We start from the raw sequence: 27,721 nt of genomic DNA, 5'->3' as shown, positions 1-27,721 counted from the left end.
TCTTAAACTATGAAAAATGTTATGTATCCAATGATTTTCCGCAATTTTTTTGCCAACACATTCGACCTTTCAATTGTTCATTCAATAAATGGCGGCGTAGCAATTTGGTTATGTATTCATACCACGCTTAAAAGAAAAATGTTTACGTTGTTTTTGGAACATGGATCCACTTATAAAATTTCATTGATCATAAAATCTTTGCACTAAAACGAGCGAATAATTAACTATAAAACTGAATATCAGAGGACTCTTTCTCAACAAACCGGAAATAGAAAATTGACAGCTGTAATATTGCATCAGGGTCGCCCAACTGGTAACGACGTAATTAACAACCTTTTCAAAAAAGGCGGTAATTAAGAAAATAAATTAAAATTCTATAAAATCGGAAAGTAAGTATAAAACCCCCAGAAAATTTGTTTATTTCAGTGAAATATCGTATTTTATTCCACTCGTGATCATAGAAAAACTATGACACTCCGGAAATAAAATACGATCTTACACTAAAATAAACAAATATCCTCCATGTATTTGTAAAATTTCAAATATTTTGTACAGTTTGTAAATGTCTGTCGTTAATTTCCTAGCGGAAATATTATTAAGTACTCCAAAGTAGATGCTTTTACACAAAGGTACATGCTGTTACACAACGTCATGCTGCAAAACAGTTGCGGGAGAGAGAACCCATAACATAATGTCATGTTGTTTTCTAATTTGCTGAACTATCTAAGAGAATGGGAAAACCCTTTGGCCTGTTTTACACATGGTTATCTGTATTCAAACCAAAGGACACAAGCCGGTTTGCATGCGCATGGATATAAGAACTTCTTTTTATTAATCTAGAATGTAGGTTTTTATTGATTTTGATAAGCATCAAATATACTTTCTAGAAACCATTTTGGAAGAGTAAAAGGCTAAATGTTATTGTTCTTGCTATGGAAACGTATATAACTGGTCTTTAAACTTTTTAATACTGACACATTGTGTAATATGACTGGTGTCTTTCTTGTGATTAAAAGTTTTTGCTTCTGGACTTGTTTTGTTAACAGAAATTATTAGCTCGTATTAGTTGAAAGGGGTATAAAGGTACATGATGACGAAGAAAATGTTACTTGTTGGATTTTAACCCCAACTGAGCGTCCCTGGTTTAGCCCTTAATAACAAACTATTCGTCTGTTTTCGAAAAAAAAATGTACAGGTGTTGCGATACAGGTATTGGACGTATAACATTATTCCGTCAAATAGACTAGATAAGTCATATCAAGAGTCAAGTCAGTTAAAATTGCCTTTATTAGTTTTTATAAATCATTACGTGTTCTGTATGGCATAATTAGCTACCGATCGTAGGGAGACCATGGGGAAACAATCTCATTGTCAGGCGAATAAAGTACTGTTCCCACTCATGAAGGCTCACCATATTGTCCTCTGCAATTAAAAAAATCCACATATAATTTCAACATGTTAGATATCTAGTCTTGCTATTGGGGTACTGACATCTAGGGCCATGGGGTCATTTTCCATCTTAAACAACCTGGTATGTATGTGGACGATTTACAATGTCAGAAATCTTTACATTTAGTACGCTGCCAGGAGATCGAGTAGTAATTTCAATTTAGCAGTTGAGCCTAAGGACATTACTCTTTTGAATCTTAATTTTAATTTATTATGCAAAAAATGCTATTCACTGGGAATCAATTTGAACTAAGTTATACAAAGTACACAATTAAACAGCACAATTAATATTAATAATACTATCTCTTATTTTACGAACTACGTTTAATAGCATAGATCCGAGGTTTCGATGGGAAATGGCCGAGGTGCTCCGATTGTTTTGAGGTATGTATTGCTTGCAGAAATTTGGATTTATATTTATCTATACTCTCATTCGCAAAAGGCATATTATATCTATCTTACAATTTACACCACATCATTCATCATGCTCAACACATTGAGTTGGCATTTATAAAAACAAGGTTCAAGTAGTGCGTTTGTTTGGGAAGAGACGTAAAACCTGTCCTAGAAAAACGCATATACATACTCACGGCCATTAAACGCCAGGCTCACCACTTATTGGTGGTGCAAAGAGAGTGAGCTGTCGATACTAACGTGGTGCAGCTATGCCTTGTGTTTACTTCTACACAATCGAGTATGGTTTATATTTCATTTGATCATTTTATTAAACGGACATATTCGAAAATAGGAGGATCTTGTACCGGGTAAGAACAATTTTATTGCAAGTCAGCAACGATTTCGTTTCAATATTGTGCGGACTGTGGTGCCAGGAGTTTTTCCCCCCGAATCGGACCTGTGCATATTTTGAGATCTGCGTAAACACACCTTGAGATCATTATGTCGTATTCAAATATAACCATTATGTATAGAACTTACGCCCGAACACAACAACAATAATAAGTACTTCTTAAATAGGAAAAATGCACATATTTATACAAGTGTAGGCCCTGTTGCTCTGGTGCTAACGTTGTCGAGTAGTGATGGAGATACAGAGTATGTTTTTCGCCCGAAGACACAAATATTTAACGCTTTTGGAACGAAAAAATAATAAAGGATACTATATTTATAAAACATTACTATGCCTGGTATGACCACCAGTTGCGGAAACAAAACTCTACGCGACCTACAAGGTATTCCGAAAACAGAAGGCCTGCTGCAGACACTTTTACCATAAAACTACCTCTCTCATAACCTAAGTCATCGAAACAACGACTGATGTATCGGAATGTTTTGGTAGGGGCTATATAAAAGGCTTTTCTTAGAACACAACCTTCATTGGTCCGCCCGGTTAGCTCAATCGGTAGAGCGTTCGACTGTGAATCGGATAACCTTGGTTCGATTCCGGGCGGACCAGGTTACTTCTGTTGTGATAAGTTATGAAATCCTTTCTACGACTATTCGCACTGTACCACTGCCCCTGGCATGTACAGAAGTTGTCAGTTCCTTGCAGAGGTGAAGGCACCTAGTACTGGTTAACCGCCTGATAGTCTGCCCAGGATAGGTGTGCGGTGGTTGAACTGTCACTCTGGGATCCTTCAATGTGCTCACGCTGGGACCCGGAGTATAAACTACTAACACCACCACAACCTTCATTTTCGGCCAATGAAATTGATGATAGGCAATCATTCAGGACTAAAGTTTGAACAGCAAATGAAAATGATCCATTCGTCTTATCCCATATATGGCGAGTTTAGTAACCAGAACGGCAGAAACTCATTTTAGCCGACATTTGGCTTATATTGTCGTCATTTGTTAAGTATTAGTACTACTATTGTCCCGGTATCGCGGCAAATACGTAATAGTTGATTAATAATTTATGTTACATGTATGATTATACTAATGAGTAGTTTGTTTCTCTGAGTTCAAATATTTAATTTGATTAAGGTCCACGTATTGAGTAATTTGTTGTGACAACATCACTTTATGAAAGTGTAATCAATTACCTAACGATTACACGTAAGCAGGAAATAGCATAATAACTGACTATTCACGAATAAATGGGAATATGTAAACGATTGCTCCTGGTTATGATTACTGCTACAATTTTCCCATGTTTGAAATGTTTTACATACTATTGTCGTCAATGGCATGAAATTCTTCAGACATATCTGCGACATCGAGACACTTGTCGCCATCGTGGTCATAATGGCTGAACAAGTATGCGGCAACAGGGCAGTTGTGGACTTGCGTGTATTCTTCTAAGGTCACACATGTGTCGTCTGCAACATCAAAGGCACAAACTATATTATCATGATTTATTATAAGAAATGTTCTTGGTCTACATAAAAGCTTCACAATACACATGGACAGCCATTGAAAGTGTTACTGGAAATTATAATAATTTGCACACTGAATTATGTACATGCTGGTGAGATCCGCAGCATTTCAGGTTTGTACGGAAAAAACCCTCATCTCTCTAAAAGAGCGTTGTTGATAAAAAACCTTAACTATCCATACGTTTTTTACATACTGTCTCTCCGTTTCCCGTTAAGCGATGTCGATACAACCCCTCATCTATACATACTTTTATTGACATACTGTCTCCCGTTTAGCGATGATGATACAACCCCTCATCTATACATACTTTAATTGACATACTGTCTCCCCTTTCCCGTGAAGCGATGATGATACAACCCCTCAACTATTCATACTTTTATTGACATACTTTTATTTATTGACATACTGTCCCCCTCCTTTCCCGTTTAGCGATGTTGAGACAACCCCTGTACTATACAGACTTCTTACTGTTGAGATCGTCCTTGTATACCGTGGCGTCCCATTCGTTTTCCTCCACCTCGCCGTTATGGGGTGTGTGATCGTAAATGGCAAAGCTCATGTCAAAATAATGCCTCATAGTACTAGTATTAAAGTGAGGTTGTCTGAAAAGGAAATCAAGTTTCAATGTATAAGAATCCATAATAGGAAAATTAAATCATTAATTAGCAGTTATTGAAATAATGTTGGAAGTGCCTTACCTTGAAAAGTACTGTTATGTAACCTCGAAGTTAATCACATTACTCGAATTAGTGTTAAAACAGTGTTTAAATTTTTAATAAATCAACATCAACTTTTAAATACGACATGAATCTATTCGGTGATATAAAACCAATATATTTTCAATCATGTAAAAAATACAATGCACATGCGCCCCAGACATACCCAATGTGAAAGACTTGCTTAAACTGATGATCGCTGGCATCTTGTATACTTCATGTAGTTTTAAGTTTATGCAACCCAATGCATTTAAATAGTTTATCAACAACAGTCGAAACCCGCTGGCTCGAGCCCTCAGGGACCGGCCAAAATAATTCGAATCACGGGAAATTCGATCCGAGTGGGTATGGTTACATTCAGTGAAGCAAAATCGTTCCTTAATATCAAGTTCGATCCAAACGAGTTCAAGCCAGCGGGATTGGACTGTTTTTGAATAAAAAACGAAGCTGTGTCTCATGACAGTAAAAAAGAAATAAAAAAATATTTTCGCACAAAACAATTCTTATTGGTAAACATACTTTTAGAGACCCCTTTCCGCTCAGAAAATGAGTGTTTTTTAATCAAAGAGTTTAGAGGGTGGGCGAACAATTGATACCGGCGAAAAAAGCGGTTCCTAACCAGTTCTGCGACTATTTGTATCCATTACCTAGTATGAGCACGTGTTCATGTTCCCATAGCCAATATAACATTGAACTACGTAAGTTTATTTTCATTATTATGTTATACCACATTTGTTTGATATTGAGTCTGATAATGCTTATTAGTTAAGTTAATTCTTTTAATTATACATACAGTCGAAATATGTTGGCTCGATATCCAAAGTTCCGGTCATAATACTTCGAGGCTCGCGAATATCGAGCCATGCGGAAATGCTTACATAGTGTAAAAAAAACGAATTCGAGCCAACAAGGAAATCGAGGCAATCGATTTTGAGCAAACGGGTTTCGAGTGTAATGGTTTCAATCATGTTTTAACAAATGCGATGGCAGTATTTTTTACTGTAAATATTTGCAAATAATCGGTGCGAATATTCAAACGACTTACGCGTTTGCCATGGCTACACAGCAGCAAAGGAGGCCGAACACAAGCATGACGTTATGTCTGGAACAAGATCACAATAACATGAGTTTGCCTCATTCGGAACTCTCCGGCAGTTTTCCATTGAAAACAACCTCGGATGTATGCCGGTATATCGGTGAGATGTGTATATTGAATCATTTAATATTTAACTTATTTCTGAGAGTAAGTCAAAACGACCATGAATCGACCATGAAACTCCATATTCCGTTTAAAATAGTTATCAGGTTAGGCTAAAGTAAATTATATATTTTTTGTACAAAACTTTTAAGTATTTATTGAATTGCTGGTTAAATTCTCGTGTGGTTGTGATGCGTCCAAATGGCTTGATAACTCCTAAATGTTCGCCTTATCTTGCGATGGACCCTTGTGAGTCTTAAAACAGGGCATTCGGAACTCCTCGGGCATTTTTATCGAAAACAACATCGGATGTATGCCGGTACATCAGTAGAAGCAGTTCGTAAATCTTTGAATGATATCCTTAATTAAATGTAGTGTTTTAGCTTGTATTTGTTGATCTAAGTTTAAAAAGATTACCAGTGAAGTGTATTATTGCAAACATTAAGATTTCCAAGTGTTAAGTCATTAGGTTTAACTTCAAAATTAAATTACTATGCGATCTACTTGCAGAGGACTTAAAATGTACTGATTTCTGACATTATAAACCGTCCATATACATCCGAGGTTGTTTTCGATAAAAAATGGCCGCGGAGCTCCGAACGAAGACAGGGCTGTATGGGGCAGGTCACGGACGGGAACATGTGTCTTTGACTCATTTATGTAACCATCATGACCTAATAAGATTTTTATCTCGACCTTTCAATGTACATTATATGGCTGAGTTTGAACGTGTTCTATGTTCACTGTATTTTTCATATACGATTGTACTAGATTTTTATTATCATTGTATATGTATTTGGGGTCTTAAAGCTGCATTCTTACAGATTAAAGGTTTCTTTTTCTTTTTTGTCTTGGAACCAGCCAAATTTTGCGAAAATCCATGTAAACCAGTTATACAAGACTGTTGACAAAAAAATAGATCGCAGATTTTTATATTTAAGTTCAAAAATTGATGTTGTATGCCCTTTTCTCAAACCGTTAGAAACGGTTTAAGCCATTAAACATTAATTTTCGAACGGAAATATGAAAATCTACGATCTGATTTCTTGTCAACAATCTTATATATAAGATATTTACGCAAATTTTTTCCCTTTCCAAGACAAAAAATTGAAAAGTTGTAAAAATGGTAAATCTGTGGGAGTGCAGATTGAAGAAAAATTTAGGTATCCCCGGCATTCTAACTTGTTCCACTTAGCGGGATTCGAGCGAGTCTATTAAGATAGGAATCATATTATCACAATTTCAGTGTCAATGAATTGAAACTCTTATTACAATAGTAACATTTTAAAAGAAGGAAATTTCACACGCTGGAACATTCCTAGCAAGCTTAAAGTTATTAAAGAAAACACGAATCTGCAAAATCTTCATAAATGGAAGCACTGAAAGTTTAGTCATGTAAGGGCGCTGTATTCAACTTATATTTTGTATAAGGAATTCATCATCAAAAAAAGATGGCAAGTTCTCTTCAAAGTATTGCCATTATATTCACGGTTTAAATAAAATCCAAGCAATTCATTGAGTCTTTCTGCCCAATTAGCTGTTGAAAACATTTTTACACTTTACGAATCTTCTTTAACACATCACCATAAAATCGGGATGAGCAAAACTATTAGCAATCAGCGATTTCAGACTAGTATGGTACTTTGATATACTATTATAATGACCATTAACACATTTTTAGAATGTTTTCCTTAATTTATGATATCTAAAATCCTGTTTAAGAAGTTTTTCCGTCATACGTTTACTGCGAGAGGTGAATTTTTTGACATATGTACATATGTATGCGAATCTTATCAACTACGCAATTAAAACGCCATATGATGGTGAACTAGGAACATCTCCATCTAAAGAAGGGTAATTAATAATTTTAAAATTAAAATCACCACGTTTATCATTAAGATTTGATATTCAATATATCTTCCTTAACTTCGAACTGAGATCTAAATAGTATGCTTTTAAATTGGATGTTTTAGATTCATAAAGTTAAAAGTACATGAAACGTAAATTCAATACGTTGTTATAATGCTTATCAGTTATCAGTTTTGGCAGAAAAGATTTTGTTTTGTAAACCAAAGTAATGGATCATTTGCTGTTGGTTGAATTCATTTTGTGGTTGAACAGTGTTTTTTGAAATGACATATTCATTTTATTCAGGAGTTCCCAATTAAGACTCATGCAAAGTTTCAGCAAAATAATCCATTTTTCCGACGCGTCGAAGACGGGAACTTCACGGCGAGGTACCGATTCTCCCTGATTCAGCCCTTTATTATTTCAGCTCAGAACTGATTTAAAGCTCGTTTGTGTTTTCGAAAAAAGTGTATTATTAGCATCAAAGAGATTAGATAAGTCAAATCAAGAGTCAAGTCAGTTTAAATTATCTATATTGATTATCAAATAATAATCAAAAACAAAATTGCAATACACGTTCCGTATGGCATAATTAGCGACCTATCGTTGGGAGACCATGTGGAAACAATCTGTGTGTCAAGTGAAGAAAGTACTGTTCCCACTCATGAAGGCTCACCAAATTGTCCCCTGTAAGAAGAAAATTGGATATATATTTTCAACATGTAAGATATCTAGTCCTGCTATTAGGATACTGACATCTAGGGCCATGGGGTCATTTTCCACCTTAAACAACCTGGGATGTATGTGGACCATTTATGATGTCAGAAATCGTTACTTTTACTGCGCTGCCAGGAGATCGCGTAGTAATTTCAATTTAGCAGTTGAGCCTGCGGTTTTTATTCTTTGTAACCTTGATTTAAACATATTTTATTCAACATATACAAACAAACTACACAGAATATACACACACACACACACACACACACACACAAGTTGTCTATAATATTGAAATGGATTGGAACGAAAGCAAAGCTTATAGAGTTCTTCTCCGTAACCTTAATTAATTATGCAATAACTGTATTTCTTGATAATAATAAGGCAACGGCATACATCCGAGGTTATTTTCGATGGGAAATGGCCATGGTGTTCCAATTGTTTTGAGGTATGTATTGCTTGCAGTTTTAATTTGTTATTATCTATACTCTGATTCGGTAAAAAATACTATTTTTATGTAACAATTTACACCAAATAATTCATAATGCTCAACAAATTGAAATTGCATTTAAATTTCAATGGTTCCACCTTACTGTTGTACCGTATATCACTTTAAAAGCAACGTTCTGGTAGTGCGTATGTTTGGGAAGAGACAGAAAACCTGTCCTAGAAAACCGCGCATACATACTCATGGCCACTAAACGCCAGCTCCACCACTTATTGGTGGAACTAATAAAATGACCTGTCGATACTTCCGTGGTGCAGCTGTGCCTTGTGTTTTCTTCTACACAAGTGAGAAGGATTTATATTTCATTTGATAACGTTATTAAACGGACATATTTCGAAAGTCGGAGAATGTGTAAAAACAATTTTACTGTAAGTGGGCTACGATTTCGTTTCAATAGTATGCTTACTGTGGTGCCAGGAGTTTTTTCTCCCGAATTGTTGCTTAATTACACCGTAAGAACAATACACTACGCGAACTACACCACCAGTTGCGGAAACAATACACTATGCGAACTACAAACAATACACTACGCGAACTACAAACTGTTCCGAAAACAGTATGCCTGCTGCAGACACTTTAAACTTAAAACTACCTTTCTCGTAACCTAAGTAATCGAAGGAAAGACTGATGTATCGGAATGTTTGGGTAGGGGCTATATAAACAGTTTAGTTTTCTTAAAACACAACCTTCATTTTCAGCCAATGAAGTTGCAGATTACACATTAAGTACTAGAGTTTCGACAGCAAATGAAAATGGTCCATTCCTATGATCCCATATATGGCGAATTCAGTAGCCATCAGTTGTTAAGTATAAGTACTACGATTGTCCTGATGTTAATTTGATTAAGGTTCGCGCATTCAGTATTTTTTGTGACAACAACACATTTTGAAAAGTGTTATCAATTTCCTTACGATTACACGTAATCAGGAAGTAGCATAATAACTGACTATTCACGAATAAATGGGAATATGTAAACGATTACTCCTGGTTATAATTACTGCTACTATTATCCCATGTCTTAACCGTCTAACATACCACTGTGGTCAATGAGATGGAATTCTTCAGACATATCTGAGACCTCGAGACAATTGTCACCATCGTGGTTATAATGGCTGAACAAGTATGCGGCCACAGGGCAGCTGTGTACTTGCGTGTATTCTTCTAAGGTCACACATGTGTCGTCTGCAACATCAAAGGCACAAAATGTATTATCATTATATATTATAAGAAATGTTCTTGGTCTACATAAAAGCTTCACAATACACATGGACAGCCATTGAAAGTGTAACTGAAGATTATAATAATTTGCACACTGAATTATGTACATATTGTTGAGATCCGCAGCATTTCAGAGGTTTGTTCGGAAAAAAAATCTCATATCCCTTAAAAGAGCGTTGTTGATAAAAAAAAAAAACGCTAAACTATTCATACTTTTATTGACATACTGTCTCTCCCTTTCCCGTTTAGCGATGTCGATACAACCCCTCATCTATACATACTTGTATACTTTTATTGACAAACTGTCTCCCCCTTTCCCGTTTAGTGATGTTGATACAACCCCTCAACTATTCATAATTTTATTGACATACTTTTATTGACAAACTGTCTCCCCCTTTCCCGTTTAGTGATGTTGATACAACCCCTCAATTATTCATAATTTTATTGACATACTTTATTTGACATATTGTCTCCCCCTTTCCCGTTTAGTGATGTTGATACAACCCCTCAACTATTCATAATTTTATTGACATACTTTATTTGACATATTGTCTCCCCCTTTCCCGTTTAGTGATGTTGATACAACCCCTCAATTATTCATAATTTTATTGACATACTTTAATTGACAAACTGTCTCCCCCTTTCCCTTTTAGTGATGTTGATACAACCCCTTAACTATTCATAATTTTATTGACATACTTTAATTGACAAACTGTCTCCCCCTTTCCCGTTTAGTGATGTTGATACAACCCCTTATTTATTCATAATTTTATTGACAAACTTTAATTGACATACTGTCTCCTCCTTTCCCGTTTAGTGATGTTGATACAACCCCTCAACTATTCATAATTTTATTGACAAACTTTAATTGACAAACTGTCTCCCCCTTTCCCGTTTAGTGATGTTGATACAACCCCTTAACTATTCATAATTTTATTGACAAACTTTAATTGACATACTGTCTCCTCCTTTCCCGTTTAGTGATGTTGATACAACCCCTCAACTATTCATAATTTTATTGACAAACTTTTATTGACATACTGTCTCCTCCTTTCCCGTTTAGTGATGTTGATACAACCCCTCAACTATTCATATTTTTATTGACAAACCGGCCCCCCTTCCCCGTTAAGCGATGTTGAGACATCCCCTGAACTATACAGACTTTTATTTCTTACTGTTGAGATCCTCCTTGTATACCGTGGCGTCCCATTCGTTTTCCTCCACCTCTCCGTCATGGGGCGTGTGATCGTAAATGGCAAAGCTCATGTCCAAAAAATGCCTCAAAGTATTCGTATTAACGTGTGATTGTCTGAAAAAGGAAACCAATGTTCAATATATAAGAATTAAACTAATCAAAAGTCGAAAACATAATTGATTTTGTGGATCTAATTCTAATTAGACTTCCGAATCCATAAGAAAATAAAATCATTAAAGTATGGAATTCATTTTGGAGCTTCCTTACCTTGAAAATTATTGTTAGTTAACCCCGAAATTAACCACATTACTCCAATAAGTTTTGAAAAATAGTTTTCAAATTGTTCACTAAACAGCATCAACTTTTGAATAAGTCATGAGTCTGGTAATTGATGGTATTACACAATTACATTTTTAATCATGTAAAAACTACAATGCAAATGCGCACCAGATTCATCCTATATGGATGGCGTGGTTAATCTAACGAGCGCTGGCATCGTGCATACTACACGTAGAACGTGTAATGGAGTTATTTATCCCAATGCATTTAAATAGTGTTTCGACAACGGTCGAACCCCGCTGGCTCGAGCTCTCGGGGACCGTTGAAAATTTTTCGAATCTCGGAAAATTCGATCCGAATGCGAATAATAACATTCAGTGAAATAAAAACGCTCCTTTTAAATCCAGTTCGAGCCAACGAGGACATCGTGCCAAGAGAGTTCAAGCTAACATGGTTAGACTGTAAAAAACGAAGCTGAGGTTCATGGCAGTATTAGGAAAACAGTAGGTCGCAGTAAACCATTTCTTTTGTTGAATAAACGTTTTAGAGACCCCTATCCGCCCAGAAAAGGAGGTTTTTCTGAATTCATGGACCTGTAGTGTGGGCGAATAATTGATACGTGCATAACAGTAGTTCATAACCAATTACACTACTAACCTGTATACATTACCTAGTATGAACAGGTCTTAATGATTCCATAACCAATACAACATTGGAATACTAAGAGTAGCTTTTCATTATCATTTTATACCATATTTGTTTGACATTGATTGTGATAAGGATTATTGGTAAAGTTCATGCATTCGAAATCCGTTGGCTAGATATCCCAAGGACCGTTGAAGTCTCGCGAATATCGAACCAAGCGGGAATACTTACATGGAGTTTAAAATAAAATCGGTCCTTCACATCAAATTCGAGCCGATGAGGAAATCGATATCGAGCCAATGGGTTTCGACTGTAATGGTTGCAATCACGTTTTAGACTATCTGCGGATGCGCGCAGGTAGTCTTAAGACCGCAAACTCCAAAGAACTGCGCTCTATGTTTAGCAGAATGACGTCGAAAGCATAAAAATAGATTAGTTATATTGCAGTCCGAGTATGAGTTGCTTGTTCGGCTATTTCCGCGCTGTATTTCTGTATCCCGGCGTTTCATTTTTAGCAGAATATAACTATTTTTAGATCGCTATATTTATCAGGTTAATATGGGTCGAAATAATGGAGGCTTAGCAATTATAACCGATCGCAAGTGTCCCATCGCCTGCAGGGTTTGTTATTATAACCTGACGTGACCCTGAAGCACGCTTATTTGTAATGGTGTATTTTTTATTTTACTTTTATGAGATAAGAAACAAAAATGATTGTCTGAGTGTCAAAATAGTTGTATGCTTCAAATATTATGATTTGCCTGCTATACAATAAGAAAATACTATTCATTCTATGATTTTTAGGCGTGAATATTTCTAATAAGATGTTTTCATTTTTTTGCATAAAAGCTTCGTTCCGGTGTATTCTTGGCATAGTTTTAGACATTAGGCTTTCAATTTATATTTAACAAAAGGGATGACAGTATTTCTTTACAATATCATTTTGCAACTACTCGATGAGAATATTCAAACAACTTACGCATTTGCCAAAGCAACACAGCAGCAAAGTAGACCAAACACAAGCATGACGATTTGTCTGGAAGAAAATGATTAACATGTGTTTGCCTCATTCGGAACTCCTCGGCCATTTTCCATCAAAAACAACCTCGGATGTATAACGGTACATCCGTAGAAGTAACTCGTAAAATTTTACATTAAAGTTTTAATTTGTAGTAGTATTTTAACGTGTGCTTTGTATTTCAATGTTTAAATTTATTGCCAGTGAAGTATATTGTTGCATAAATAATTAAGATTCCAAACAGTAAAGTCATAAATTTTAATTGCTAAATTGAAATTACTACGCGATCTGCTTGCAGCGTAGTTAAATGAAAAGACTTCCGGCATTGTAAACCGCCCATATACATCCGAGGTCGTTTTTTATGGAAAAATGGTCGAAGAGTTTCGAATGAGATGTGTAAAGTGAAACATTTAGTGGTAAACTTATAAACTTTCTTTTGTTATTAGTATGTCAAAACGACAATGAAACTTTCAATATTCCGTTCATAATTATTATAAGTTAAAGCTAAAGTAAACACGTTATCTTTTGTACAAAACGTCTTAATATTTTTTGATTTTTTTAAGAATTAGTTTCACTAACTGCTGGTTAAATTTCTCGTGTGGTTGTGATGCGTCCAAATGGCTTTATAACTCCAAAATGTTCGCCTTATCTTGCAGTGGACACTTGTCAGTCCAAAATAGTTCTAAATGGGGCAGGTCACGGACAAGAACATGTGCCTTTGGCTGATTTATGTAACCATCACGACCTAATTAGATTTTGGTCTCTTACAATGTACACTATGTGTCCAAGTTTGAACGCTTTATTTGTTGACTGCATATGTCATATAAGATAGTACTTATTCAGATTCCAAAGAGTAAAGTCATTAAGATAATCTGCTAAACTCAAATTACTACGCGATTTACTTGCAGCGTTGTTAAATGTAAAGGTTTCTGACGTTTCTGGAAAATTGGGCATGCTTAAACGATACACTGAGTGGGATTCGAGCGAGTCTATAAAGATGGTAATACTTTCATCCCAATTTCAGGGTCGATGAATTGAAACTGTTATCGCAATTATTATACGAGTCATTTGAAATTTTTAATTATGGTTTCACATTTAAAATGTTGTCCTCTGTAAGAATCATATTCTCTCGGAGGTTTTATAAATATAGCAAGTAAAAAAAAGTTTTTTTAGAGAAAAAATGTACAGATGCTATTTGATAATTTCAGTGTAAGATTATATTGTTTTCCAATGACCACTAGTGAAAGCACACAATCTAACAGAGATTAACAAATGTTCAGTTTCTTTTATGCTTATTGTCGGAGATAAATTGTTATTGTTTTTCTTGTATCTAATACCCACTTTTTGGAATACCCCTTTGTTACATGCTACCCGTGGGACGCCTCTCAAGTACAGTTTTAATCGCAGATAACGTAGACAAGCTTTCGGAAAAATAGTTCTCCAATAGTTCATCTGTTATTTTCTCGTGTTTCAGTTTAAACATGTCATAAACCTTCATCAATAAAATTTTATTTAGGCATTTATGTTCATACCAATTACTGTTAATACATCAAACACGTTCATCAATACATTGACCAAATTACACTGGTCGCCATTTACTGAATGACACATTTGAAAGGTCAAAATGTGTGAATTGTCTTTGGATTAAAAACACATGTCCAAGTGTTAGAGGTTTTTTCATGATACATTGATATTCAACCAGGCTCACTGTCAGAGATCAGTCTGATTTAGCTTGTAATATGATGAAGTATAATGGTTCCAGGCCTGTTTGTTTGGTAGAGTAGTTTAGTTTATCAGTTAATTGTTATGGGGTATTTTCAAGTGCTACGAAGTCGAATTGAAAGATAATTAAACAGATAATGTAACATCGAATTTATGTTGTAGAATTTGTTTTCGTTTTTTAATGATATATTCGAAAGCAAATGAATCAAGAAAGATTTGGAAAATAGGATGATAATTATATGATCTTATTAAGGAAGTCAAGGCACATAACTTGGTTAACATACTCAGAAATACGAGCAGACTAAAGATATGAAAGAACCAGAAGTAATTTCCGTTCTATCTACGATATAATCAAGATTTAGATAGTATATTCAGCTAAGTAAGACCTCGATAATTTTCAATAACTCTACCAAAAAAAACAACATCAAGCCCAGTAGCAATAGAGTTGCTGTGGTGATCTTTTAAACACATGTAGGGCCTTACCAAGGCAACTTGGCACCCCAGTATGCATGGACGAACGTTTCAAATTTGGTTAGTTTTCGAGAACATACAAGTGCTTATATCTCGAAAATCAGGTATTAAAATGGAAGGATAAGTAAGGGTGTATATGCATGGCCTATATATGCAACGTTTCCTTGGATACAGTTCATTGGAATTCAACTGAACGCTAATGGCAGCCAGAATGCTTACTGTATTCTTCAAGGTTATCCAAAGGAGGGGACGCCATTTCAGCTTTCGACATGAACCATTTTCAGACCACATCTTTGAAAGACGTTCACATTATTTCTGCGCTCATGGGTTGGCAAGTCTAATAGCCAGATCAATACATACAATCAACAAGAGACAATAACTTTCCTTCAAAAAATATTTTATTTTTAAATCTTCAACGTATAGCTAATATCAATCTTTGTACTCTTATCAATATTTTAGTTATCTTAAACGACGGAATACATTGTAGCCTTAATGTCATTACAGGTATAAAGATAATGGTCTCGTGAGGTCAATGAAGGTGCACCAACTTATCTGAATGTTTGCCGGTCAACAATATTTCATTTAATTGTCTCACCATCCTAGATTGTGTCTCACAAAGGATGATAGCAAAATCCACATACTTGTAAATGGTCATGCGACAAATGCAAATTTGTTTGAATTGACAATTTTTTTTTCCAGTTCTCCCAATTAGGGGTTATGCGCAGTTTCAGCGTAAGAGGCCTTTTCACTTGGACGCGACGAGGTAGGATGGATATAAGGGCAAAGTACACCAAGTCGGATGCTATTACTCAAAGTTACTTGCTGTTATCTGAATAAAAATGTCTGGAGGCAAAATAGTTAAAAATAGTAACGAGATATATCATATTAATGTCATTCGGCTTATAAATCATTGATATATTGACGAAATTGTGGAAAAATATATTTGGTCTGTTTTACAAATCAATGTCTATATTTAGACCGAGGGACACCAGCTCTTTTGCATGCCCATTTAAACAAGAACTTTGTTTTGGTATTCTAGGAAGTAGGTTTTCAGTTCATTTTAATCCACATGACATCTTTTTATCTAGATTATTTTTTTGAATGAGTCAACGGCTAAACTTAAAAGCTGCATGGGTTTGATGGTCAATCATCGCTTTGTCAAGCTCGAAAAGCAGGTAAACATTTTTATTTTTAACATTGTAGGCTATGGAAACGTGAATGAGTGGTCTTAAATCTTTGCCGACAAAAGAAGAGACAAGTTGTATTTAGTGTTCTGTCTGCCACACCTACAAAATTGTGAGGTGTAAAATTTAAAAACAAAGATGATAATTCAGGGAACAAAAACGTTGCGGAGGACATATACATCCAGGATGAAATGGCCGTAGGTCACAAAAGTATACCAGCAACTACTGACCGTTAATTGGTAATGTGTACCAAAGATCTGAGAGATACCTTTAGTGCTATTGGAGAAATACGTTCAAACGATCTCGAATCATATCCAAAGTGTGAACATCATATTAAAAGGCGCATCCCTCTATGACAAAAAGGCTGAATGCCATGAAAAGTACTTAAAAACGCAGAAAATACTATTCAATTTTTGATTAATTTTGATTATACATCTGATCCATGATACTTATAAACCAAACGTCCTTATCTCATCTTACTTGTGGTTAAAGGGATGTATCTGCATAAGAATTTTATATAAAAGCTTTCGCATTATATTCAATTACTAAAAGTTTATTTCAAATTCTTAAACGACACGATTATCGAAATATTGCGATATACATGAACACTAAATACAATGCCGCCAAAACCAATAGATTCCTTGTGTTTTTCACACACGCACTTTTTTCAGTCCTTATGTACTGTATCCAGCGCTCATAAAGAGCTTCCAACACATTCATTGGCATGGCGCCGTTCTCCAGTACTCGAAGATAAAAGTCTTGAATGTTACATATTGAACCTGCCTGTGAGCAAAACATTATATATTAAAACTAAAACGTACATTTTTTTTTCTCAAAAGTCGTCCAATTCATTTGATTTGCCGACGTTGCACGTTTCTACGCACACTTCGAATGCATTTATGATGCGAATATTTCAATATGCATCATAAATTGTGTTTACACAATCAATTCTACAAATGATCAAAGACAAAGTTAATTTCATAATGCGTTTTCCATTTTAATAATTATATTTAATTATTCCTATGTGATTTTGTTTTATATTAGCAAGAATAAAAGTGAGGTTGATATTTATATTTAGAATAATGCATACCTAATGCATCTTCTGCAAGCTTCTTTAATTTTCTAATCTTTATTTCTCCAATTCGTACGCGCATGCTTGACCAGGCCACGTTATGTAACGATATCATTAGCTGCGCTATTATAAGTCATCGCCGTATTATTTTGTAGGTACTCGATTGATTTTTCAAGTGACCAGCTGTTGAAGAAATGAAATTTGACCGTAACAGCTGTAGTACAAAATATAGAATGCAATAAATGTATTATTATACCTCATGTGATCTGCCCATGTTAATTTCTCATATACCCATCATGTGCAATTTATTACTGTCACACTGACAGTACCGTTTTGACCGGTTGACATTATTACTGTCACATAGCACGCGCGTCTAAAATAGGCATGTAGGGTTTCCCAAGTCTGAGGTGGTAAGCGCTTATTAAAATGTGTTGTAAATCTGGTACCTTCCGGTGTTTGCAGTATTTCCAAACGACATTTGCAGAATAATGTCAGCTAGTGTAAACACACAGTTTGTGTCAGTTTCTGCAGAGGATTTGTGTACTCTAGACGATGCAAGAACTCTAGCAAGACAAAGCGGATCGTTAACTGAAGTGTCAAATTGTTCAGGACTTATTTGGGGGCAGAAAACGCCAACTTCGAAGAGATGCCGAAATACGCTCTCAATAATCATCTACGGATGTTCTTTGCATATATTCGTACAGTAAAAGGCGAAGAGTTGAAGAAATCAAATATGTACTCTGTGAAGTATGGCCTATCAAAGTACCTGAAAGAGAAATGTCGTATCGATATTTCGACAGACAACGACTTTGTGACAGCAATTAAAAACTTCAAGGCGAAATTAACAGATCTTCAGAAGAAGGGAAAAGGGTCGGTATTTTACAAACCCAAGATTGCAGATTATGATATGAAGAAGCTGATGGACCCTGCCAATGAGCAACAGCAATGTTCATTTTCATTTCCATGGAAGATAAGCCTGTCAGTGTTGACCTAATTATTACAATGGGAACTTGAAACAGTTTAAACTAGTTTCCAGTTAAAACGGACAAATTATTGATATTTGGTGTTTCCACTGTTGACTGTTGTGTATTATTAAATCGCTAATTTCACATAAATACCATATACTCTGTGAAAACAGGAATTAAAACTGCACTCTCACAAAGTGACAGTTTTTACCTTTTTTTATAATCAGCTGTTTTTGGTACATGTAGCAATGCCTTCAATGCAGTGATATAAGATAAATAACTATAGAACAGATCTCAGTTGTTTGGAAAACCGCCTAAAATTACATTTTTCTTAAAGCTTCAGTAGAAAATTTAGCCATAAAACATCAATTTTTGAACGCTTATATGAAAAACTGCAATCTGAGCTTTCATCAGCAATCTTATATCATTGGTTTCAATTCATTTAAGCATAAATTGGCTCATTCAAAGACAAAAGAATTGTCCAAACAGTCGATCTGTGAGAGTGCAGCTTTAACTATTCACATTAAATTTGGTTATTGTTTAAATGATATTTTGTTTTAAAAATGATGTCAGTGAATATGCTGATTTGTTGTACATTCTGTTATTATCAATACATGTTGTGTATTTTGTTACATTTTCAGATTAATTGTTACAGAAACAATTACAGAATAAAAATGATTAAACTTGAAAGTTACGTTATGATTATTTTTTTTTATAAATATATATATAAATATTACTGTGTTCGGTATAATAAAATAAATATTGCATGGCTTCCAGTGTGACAGTACATATTGTCAACATTCGGGTAAATACCTGAGGCGAAGCCGAGTATTTCCCTCATGTTGACAATATGTACTGTCACACTGGAAGCAATGCAATATTAATATAATATTATACAATATATATGGTAATTAAGTTTGGCATCGTATAGGGAATTTTACTGCATACGTAACCTCGTAGTATGTGTGTGTGTGTGTGTGTGTGTGTGTGTGTGTGAGTGTGCGCACGCGCTGGTGGGTTGTCCGGGAAAGAGCTTGTACTGCACTATAACATTTCTTAAGAAAGAATCGTTGTCCCGTTTGGAGATGAGGCATCAGTGATTCGTTAAAACCGTTGAGCCTCGTATTGCTTAATTTGTACGCTTACAGTACGATTATATTACAATTGATTTTGTGTTAAACATGTATGAATTATTTAACTGTTACCCGTAATAATGTAGGCCAGTGTCGACAACAAGTCGACATGCTCTTAAAATGTCGCAACTGTATCTACCCATCCTGAATTGAAGAGAAAACAGTATTAGATATGTTCGTCCAAATTTACGGGCAATTTAACACCATTATTAACGACATTGTTACGGGCAGCTATTTTATGCTGTGGTCATATGTTCAAATATAAAAGTACAGCTAGCACATTTGTATGAAATCTTGTTTGGAATACTGCAGTTCACAAGTATATCCGTACAGCATTATAAGCAATACAGATTTGAAAGTTAACTTTGTTAACTTAAACAAATGTCTGATAATTCGGTCCTTGATATTTGTTCACAGATACAGTGTAAATTAGGTAAATAGTTATTACTGTAATTAAACAGTTTGGAGTTTTAAATGTCTACCCTAGTCGGTTTACTCTTACATCTCGTCGTCATCCTTATACAGTCCCATTTCATTTCCAAGTGATGAGTATAAGCCCCAATCCTGAAACACAAGAAAATATGTAACTTTCTTATTATTGGATTATATTAATTATTTTGACCTTGTAATAAATTTAGATTCCCCATTGTCCTTCAGTTGCCATTTTTTTTTAAATTTCTATCATAAACACATTTTAATATGTAGTAATTAAAATAACTGGATTAGATAAGTGGTCAAGTAGAGTAAAAACGTTTTAACAGAACAGATAAGGACAGAAGTATTTTTCGACTACTATGGACTACATAGCCTTTCGTCACACAAACAATTACATAAGTGTTCATACACACAAACATACTCATATAATACATTCATTAATATAAAACAAACATTCAATAATACTAAACCAGTTTAAAGAAAACCGTTTCAAGCTGATGAAGCCTTTTGGTTCATAGTTGACGAAACGGTAAATGTGTTTGCTCTGGACATAGCTTTGATCTTAAGAAGACTCACTTTTTGAACATTGAACGCGTATATGAATTTTAATTAACATTCTAACATAAATACAAGCTATTGTACTCAAATAAACTACGACAATTTAGATAACATTGCTCTGATTTAGTTGTTATTATATTCATTTTTAAAAAAGACAAAGTTATGACAAAAAGATGATATTTAAATCATACATCATGGATATTCTTTCAGTTTTCTAACTGTACCTCTTGGTATGCGGAATAAATAGGAAACTAGTTTGGAATGTTGTAGAAAGACACCATCTGGTATCGTCTGAAATCTGGTAAATTCGCTTTCATTGAATAACTTAACTGAAATGATAAAAACCATCATTCAATTAAAATATACAAGCGTTAGACTTAGGATTACATTATATCATAACATAGCATAATTGTATTTATTTCCAGTATTTGATAAATTTATTTTAGACTGACCTGCAGATGGTGTCCTTGGTTAGCTACATGTAGCGATAAAACCATCGCGTCGTACCAATTCCTAGAAATGTAGATAGTAATTACAGTGCTCAATATCACATGACCTTATGTAGCGGTAACAGACGGTATTTCATAATATGGTACTCGGATTACACGATTAATTCTAAGTCAGTTTTCGAAGTTCGATCGCTCCGCCCTTCTGAATTATTAAGATGTTACATAATAAGTTACAATAATTATCTAAATGTTGACGGACACACACTCTGTATTTAATACACTTACCATCTGCATAGAAGATGTGATTATTTCCACTTCTTGAATACCACGATTATTAACATCTGCAGGAGTCATTTCAAACGAGAGATGCCATTTGAGGCACGCCTTGTAGTAAACATTCGTGTGACCACAGGCGTAAACACCATATTGTGTGCGCGTGGCAGGCATATACTTCTATTCGAAAAACGGCAACAGGTTAAATAGTTTAAGGGTATCGAAAATGGAAAAAGTTATATATTTATTATATTTGGATGAAGGTACTATTTTTTCCTGATTTGTATTACGTGTTGCATTGAGATGTATAATTTTCTATTAGTTTTTCGTTTTGTTTAACTTGATTGTGACTGACATCAACTTTAAGTTAAGATGAAATGCAAGATAACATGACAGTCTTGAGGATCGAACCAAATACCGCTTATGCGAGCGACGGAACCTCTTCTACTGGACCGCACTCAATCTAATTTTATTCATTTACTAAATTGATTCTACCAAGCATAGCAATAATTAAATAAAATAATGTATGACACATTATAACATCTGTTTTGAATGATGTTTGGTCCCTCATTGCATCCATGTAAGCTACCACTGCTTCTCTGCCTTGACCTCGTATTTCACCTCTGAAACAAAAATATATTATTAAGGTAATTCCTCTGTAGCTTACACTATACGATCAATACATCCTGAAATATGAGCACCGCGGAAGCCGTTGCTTATCCAGCGTTGACAAATTGCACTTATCATTTATGAATAGTTAAAATGGAATCTGGACTGTTGCTTTTAAGGTTTTGCGTCTAAACGATCATTCGTCAAAAATGAATTGCACAAATGTAACCTGCGTATATTTCTAGTAAGTAGAACAACGTCTTTGAGTTTTAGATAACCGATGTTTATACCCTGTATTTATTGAATTTACTTATTTATTATGTAAATTGTGAGTAAAACGTTAAATAATCAAGAAATCTAACAAGTGCAGCAGACATAAGAGATCTGCAATTTCTGAAGTAAGCATCTAAGACAATTGGCAATAAGGAATTGATGTAATTACTTGTTTAGAACACTACGAGTGTAATTCTTATTTTTTATGCTTTTTAGTTTACTAAGGTAAACACATTAATGATTGACACGAAATATTTGGGCTAATTTTGTTGTTTTTCTTTCACCGGGAAATGTGCTTTACAAAACGGCGGACGCGAATTAAATCGTTCTTTGGAGGAAACGCAGTTCGTCGGAAAGTTAATAGAAATGTAAAGCTCCTACAAAAAGAACAAATCATGACGATGGTCAGTCAAAGAAATCGACGCAGTCGATCCCCGAAAATATGCTGTCGAAACTCTAATCATATGAAGATAAAATGTTTCCATCATTGAACAACGTTTAGAATAAGATGAAAGAATACTCGAGAGTACTAATTCGTTTTAGAAACGACTTGACGTAATTAAAAATAACAAAGATGAGTAATAGCAAGTGGAATGTGCTTATGAGGTTGCGTTGATAGAATTTCTCATGAGCAAAACCATGAATTAAGGGAGAACCTTCTGACCCGAACCATATTCAAAGCCATGACAAAACGGCTTAAAGCAGATGAGAAATGTGACAAAGAGGTAAATAGTGTCCTCGCTGTGGACATTCATGGTATTTTATCTGAATGTTATTGAAGAAAAAACGATTGTCAAACCTCGTGAAAGACCCTCTAATGTGTGAGGGGCTGAAAATTGTAAGAATGAACCAGTTGATCTGGGATGCTGTTTCACCCGTGGCACGTTAACCGATAAGAAGTTATAAAATATCGAATCGTCGACTGTAAAAAGAGCAACATTGTCGATGTACAGGCGGCAAACGTTGTGGGGTTACAACAAAGCGATTTCGTGAATCATTTGTTGTTTGAACAATATTTACCACATAACATAGGCGATTGAAGAATCTTCGTAACTGTCAATCATCGCCTTTTTGATATTGATATGAAAAACGTACGGTAGACTTAAAATGTGTTTACCGCAATCGAGTATGTTTTAACCATGTATCTTGTTTTTAGCAGAAGGCAACGGTTCTAGTACTTACAAGTGAAACATTGTGTAATGTCCTTTTCAACTCAATAGCTCTTCGTCCAAGTTCTTTGATTTCGTCCACCTTAAATTAACAAAATAAATTGACATCTATACTGTCAGACTGTTCTTTATGGCTAATGTAAGGGAGTTTATACTGTCAGGCTATACTTTAAGGCTAATGCTATTGAGTCTATACTGTCATGCTATACTTTATGGCTTATGTAATTGAGTCTATTCTGTCAGACTATACTTTATGGCTAATGTAATAGCGTTTATACTGTCAGGCTATACTTTATGGCTAATGTAATAGCGTTTATACTGTCAGGTTATACTTTATGGCTAATGTAATGGAGTCTATACTATCAGGCAATACTGTATGGCTAATGTAATGGCGTCTGTACTGTCAGGATATACTTTATGGCTAATGTAATCGAGTCTATACTGTCAGGCAATACTGTATGGTTAATGAGCTGATTATAAATTACCTGTGTATATTTAGATTATAAGCTTGGACGCTGACTAATAAAGCACATAAAAAGCTAGATTGTCTCGGCGAAGAACGCAAACATTTGTTGTTGATTTTTTCTTCAGTGGAAATGGTGTATAACCAAGCCATTTTAAAAGCCTCATTATGACCCTTGGTCTACATTTACTTATCGCCTCTTGAACATGTGTGTCAAGTTCATATGGATGTATTGAACTGTTTTTGGTTAGTGCCAAGGTTAATGTGTTTTTTGCACTACGACACCGACGACATTGAATCTGAAAAAAACCCAAAGGACATACCAATGACTTGGACTTGGATTCGATGACTTTTTTGTAAACTATTGGACAAAAGTTGGATTTCTCAAAACCGTTTCCGAGAAAGTATCTAAACATCCAATCCCTTCAATGCAACTGTAGGTTTGTTCTTAGAAAATCTGTTGCATTATCTAAATGATTCATGCGTAATAGGCAATGGGTCTTGGCGCACTTCCTTATTATGTATATGACAACATCATGTTTCATGATCTTTGATATATACCACTATCTATCGCCGTAATGCTACTGAATTATGTGCAACCAAAGTAATCAAAGTCATACTACAATACATTCTCCTGTGTTTGTACAGCTTTTAATCTTGCAATGTAATTCTCGAAATCTCCTCGGGAACCTTTGTGAAAAGTAAGGTCCAATGAAGTGTTTAATCCCACCGATAAAGCTGATTGGACTTAACGATCCGTACCTATTAGGAATGAATACGACCTGAACGTTGCAAGGGACATATATTTCATGCACTAAATTCATTAATAACCATCCTGGAACCACTTTATTATCTTTTTCAAAGATAAAAAAAATCACAACTCATTCCGCCCACTTGTTATCCTCAATGAGAGTTTCAAGAGTGTCGTTTAAGATTTCATAGCTAGCTTTGGCACCAAAATCAAGCTCGTCTCGTGAAATAACCAAAAGACGATTTTAAAAGCTTCAGTTTCAACCTCAAAGTATTTCATACTTTTTACATATGAAAATTAAGTTTCTTCTGCTCAAAGACATTCGAAAAATATTTTCTGCCAACAATTTCATCGATTTGTGTAATTATTGATAAATGTTGAGTGCGAATTGAACCGAGTGCGAGGTTGCGTACAAATAAACTGGTTTAAATCATGTGAACCTTTGTTCAATTAAACTCTTGTTTACATGACTATCGACGGCGGTACTCCAATCGTTTACTGATAAAGCCATTATGAAGTATGTATGGTCTGTTTGTGGTGTTTGTAAGTTTTGTGCCTCTCGTTTAGTCTGTTTTGGGTCGTAGCCTAATGCTTCTTAACCGGGTTTATACTCTAATATTTGACTACTATTTCATCACGCTACCTCAACATTTAACCAATCGTGAAGTTTTATCTTATTCGGTATAGTATCTAAAACTACGCGATTGTAACATACTTAATGTTAATATCTACTACATTAATTCGATAACAGACCTATGATGTTAACAGGTAGCGTGGCCGAGCGGTCTAAGGCGCTGGTTTAAGGCACCAGTCTCTTCGGAGGCGTGGGTTCGAATCCCACCGCTGCCACTAGATGTTTTGCCCGCGAAAAATAGCTTCGTTTCGTTATTGATACGTACTATTTTATAAAAATCACAGTGCACGAAGAATGGTTAAATAGGAATAACTAGAAAATTAATGAATTTTAAAGACCTTTCACAGTGTTAAAGTTGGTGGGCCAAAAATGACAATGATAAATTTTGATAACAATTTTTGCACTCATTAAAGTCGTACAATTGATACACAATTTTGATAATTCTTTCGAGGAGTGTCCTTACAAGTACCATGTTGTTTCGTATTGGAAATATTTAAAAAGGAGTTGCAATATAACACAAAGGTGTACATTTATATATATTTGTGTGTTCGTCCTCCATTGACGTGTGTATGCATACTGGACGCCTTCACTATTAATGCGTTCTGGATAACAACTATTGAGCGGACAATACTCTTTTAGGATTTTTGCCGCCCCAAAACAGCCATTGGAGAAAAATAATGTTAAAAATAACCTTTGCCTAAAGTTACTACATTTAATTTCAAACATGGTTTCTCGCCTATAAATTATTTAACACACACATGTTTATATTTAACTATAGAGAAAGTTGAAACATTAACAACCCTGTTTTATAACAACTTTAGATAAAATCCGTAATAAATAACTTCTTCAAATAAGAACTCGTGCCATTACTATTGACTGTGAGCCATAACACATACTTGAGCCGTTAACACTAGTTGTCTTTTTGTAACGTCAGCATAGGTAGGAACAAATTAAACATATTGTAAACGCATTAGTCGTAGCAAATAATGTATGTTTCTGGTTTCCCGTCCTACCCTTGTTTATTCCCGCCAGCTGACAGTCTTCTTATGACCGTTATTTTCTTTCTACTTTTGAGATTAACGTTCGGTAACTTCGTGCTAGGGAAAGTGTCGCGAATATCGCGATTTATCCGTTATATATAAACACATTTATTATACACTGGAGCGTTAGGTTGTACCGTTCATTTTGCAACGTTCTAATTTTCCCGCTTTTTTGGACGGTGCTGTTCATGGAGAATAAACTGTCACGTTTTCACTCATGCATATTTGCACCTTTTTTAACGGTGCTATCTTTGGTATATAAATGAATGTTGTTTTGTACCAGGGACCCTTTTTAACTGGATATTATTTAGACCACCTTTGGATGTTAAACTCGCCTGTGAATTAAAAGTTTGAAAAGTGATTCTTCTTTTTTGTTAACAAACTCTGAAGAAAAGGAAAAAATTTTTATCGGTGTGGAAAGTCGAAGCTAAATTTTACAGTCCAATTATAATGATAATGGTGTTTGCTTCGCCACAGAAAGACGCGTAAATGTATCGCGACGTTTTTCTGTGTGGGGATTATATTTAGACACAACTTAACTAAAACAAATAAAAACTAAACTAAGAAATTCAGCCTACCTACCTTGTAGTCTTGGGCATTGTTATCAGAAATAAACACGTGTCCTGGCTTGTGGTCACCAAGACGGACACGTGGGTTTCGTCTGTGTACTCCGGTTTCCCCAAGAACACAATACAACATTCTCGCGTAAAATCGTGCCAACGAGAGTGATTAATATACTGTTGTTATAACATGTTTCACAAATGTTTAAACTCAGTTAACAATTATATTTACGTCTTATCATTTTGATTAAATATCTTGAACGCTTCTAACATGACAACCTACATACGCAAATTTTCCAATACCATGGTTTTCTTTTCGTGATACCTTTTTTCTGTTAGCTATAGCTCACGAAAAGGGTTTTAATATTTTATCTCACGAAACGGGTTTTAATATGGAATTATTGTGGCGATCCGTGTTTCCGCCCCGTTGTCAGTCTAAACATCTGTCTGTCCAGTAGTTTGTTCCGAATGTTTACGAGCCCGTGTTAAGTGTGTGTTTATGAATGAATTCAAGTAACACCAACACATTCAATTTTAAATCACATTTTACGAACGTTTGTATAGTTGATCACGCATCTTAATGAAAAGGTATTGCAAAATGTCCACTCTTTGCGTTCAATCGGCAATTTGAAGAAGTCTTTGATTATTTTTATGTCATCACCCTATTTAAATTGAAAACGTCACTCAAAATCGTGATCATAGTCATTGAAATAGGACAAGAAGGTGTAACGACCACCAAACGCAACAGAGTTAAAACAACAAAAGCATTTATTTACTAAAACGTTTACAAAAGTTATATCAAAGATGTAACGTTAAAGGTGAAATACATAAAAAA

At 35.0% G+C, this 27,721-nt stretch overlaps 2 protein-coding genes and 1 non-coding gene across 3 annotated transcripts; 1 reads left to right on the top strand and 2 right to left on the bottom strand.

Moving 5' to 3' along the window:
* Window positions 1-1,327: 1,327 nt before the first annotated feature.
* Window positions 1,328-4,363, bottom strand: LOC128219473 (uncharacterized). Its single transcript, XM_052927285.1, has 3 exons — window positions 4,255-4,363; window positions 3,582-3,728; window positions 1,328-1,422 (listed from the first exon to the last, which is right to left on the bottom strand). Exons 1-3 carry the CDS (start codon window positions 4,361-4,363, stop codon window positions 1,328-1,330), a joined length of 351 nt encoding a protein of 116 aa, XP_052783245.1.
* A 3,777-nt stretch (window positions 4,364-8,140) lies between these two features.
* On the bottom strand, window positions 8,141-21,468 carry LOC128219472 (uncharacterized). The gene is made up of 5 exons (XM_052927284.1): window positions 21,400-21,468; window positions 20,175-20,236; window positions 11,164-11,297; window positions 9,806-9,952; window positions 8,141-8,235 (listed from the first exon to the last, which is right to left on the bottom strand). Exons 1-5 carry the CDS (start codon window positions 21,466-21,468, stop codon window positions 8,141-8,143), a joined length of 507 nt encoding a protein of 168 aa, XP_052783244.1.
* Window positions 21,469-25,419: 3,951 nt separating this feature from the next.
* Trnal-aag (transfer RNA leucine (anticodon AAG)) lies at window positions 25,420-25,501 on the top strand. Its single transcript has one exon. It is a non-coding gene; the product is annotated as a tRNA-Leu (tRNA).
* The last annotated feature ends 2,220 nt before the right edge of the window (window positions 25,502-27,721 follow it).

Source organism: Mya arenaria, chromosome 15 (genome assembly GCF_026914265.1).
Source record: "Mya arenaria isolate MELC-2E11 chromosome 15, ASM2691426v1".
NCBI classification, from domain to species: domain Eukaryota; kingdom Metazoa; phylum Mollusca; class Bivalvia; order Myida; family Myidae; genus Mya; species Mya arenaria.
This window is presented reverse-complemented; position numbering and strand designations above follow the sequence as displayed.

Excerpts from the sequence above, each read along its gene's own strand:
- LOC128219472 (XM_052927284.1), bottom strand. The coding sequence starts at position 21,468 with ATGACTCCTGCAGATGTTAATAATCGTGGTATTCAAGAAGTGGAAATA. Across the intron at positions 9,953-11,163 it reads ATACAAGGAGGATCTCAACA|ACGACACATGTGTGACCTTA; the intron begins GTAAGAAATAAA and ends TTGATGTTGCAG. Across the intron at positions 8,236-9,805 it reads CCATCTCATTGACCACAGTG|GGGACAATTTGGTGAGCCTT; the intron begins GTATGTTAGACG and ends TTCTTCTTACAG.
- LOC128219473 (XM_052927285.1), bottom strand. The coding sequence starts at position 4,363 with ATGAGGCATTATTTTGACATGAGCTTTGCCATTTACGATCACACACCC. Across the intron at positions 3,729-4,254 it reads ATACAAGGACGATCTCAACA|ACGACACATGTGTGACCTTA; the intron begins GTAAGAAGTCTG and ends TTGATGTTGCAG. Across the intron at positions 1,423-3,581 it reads TCATGCCATTGACGACAATA|AGGACAATATGGTGAGCCTT; the intron begins GTATGTAAAACA and ends TTTTAATTGCAG.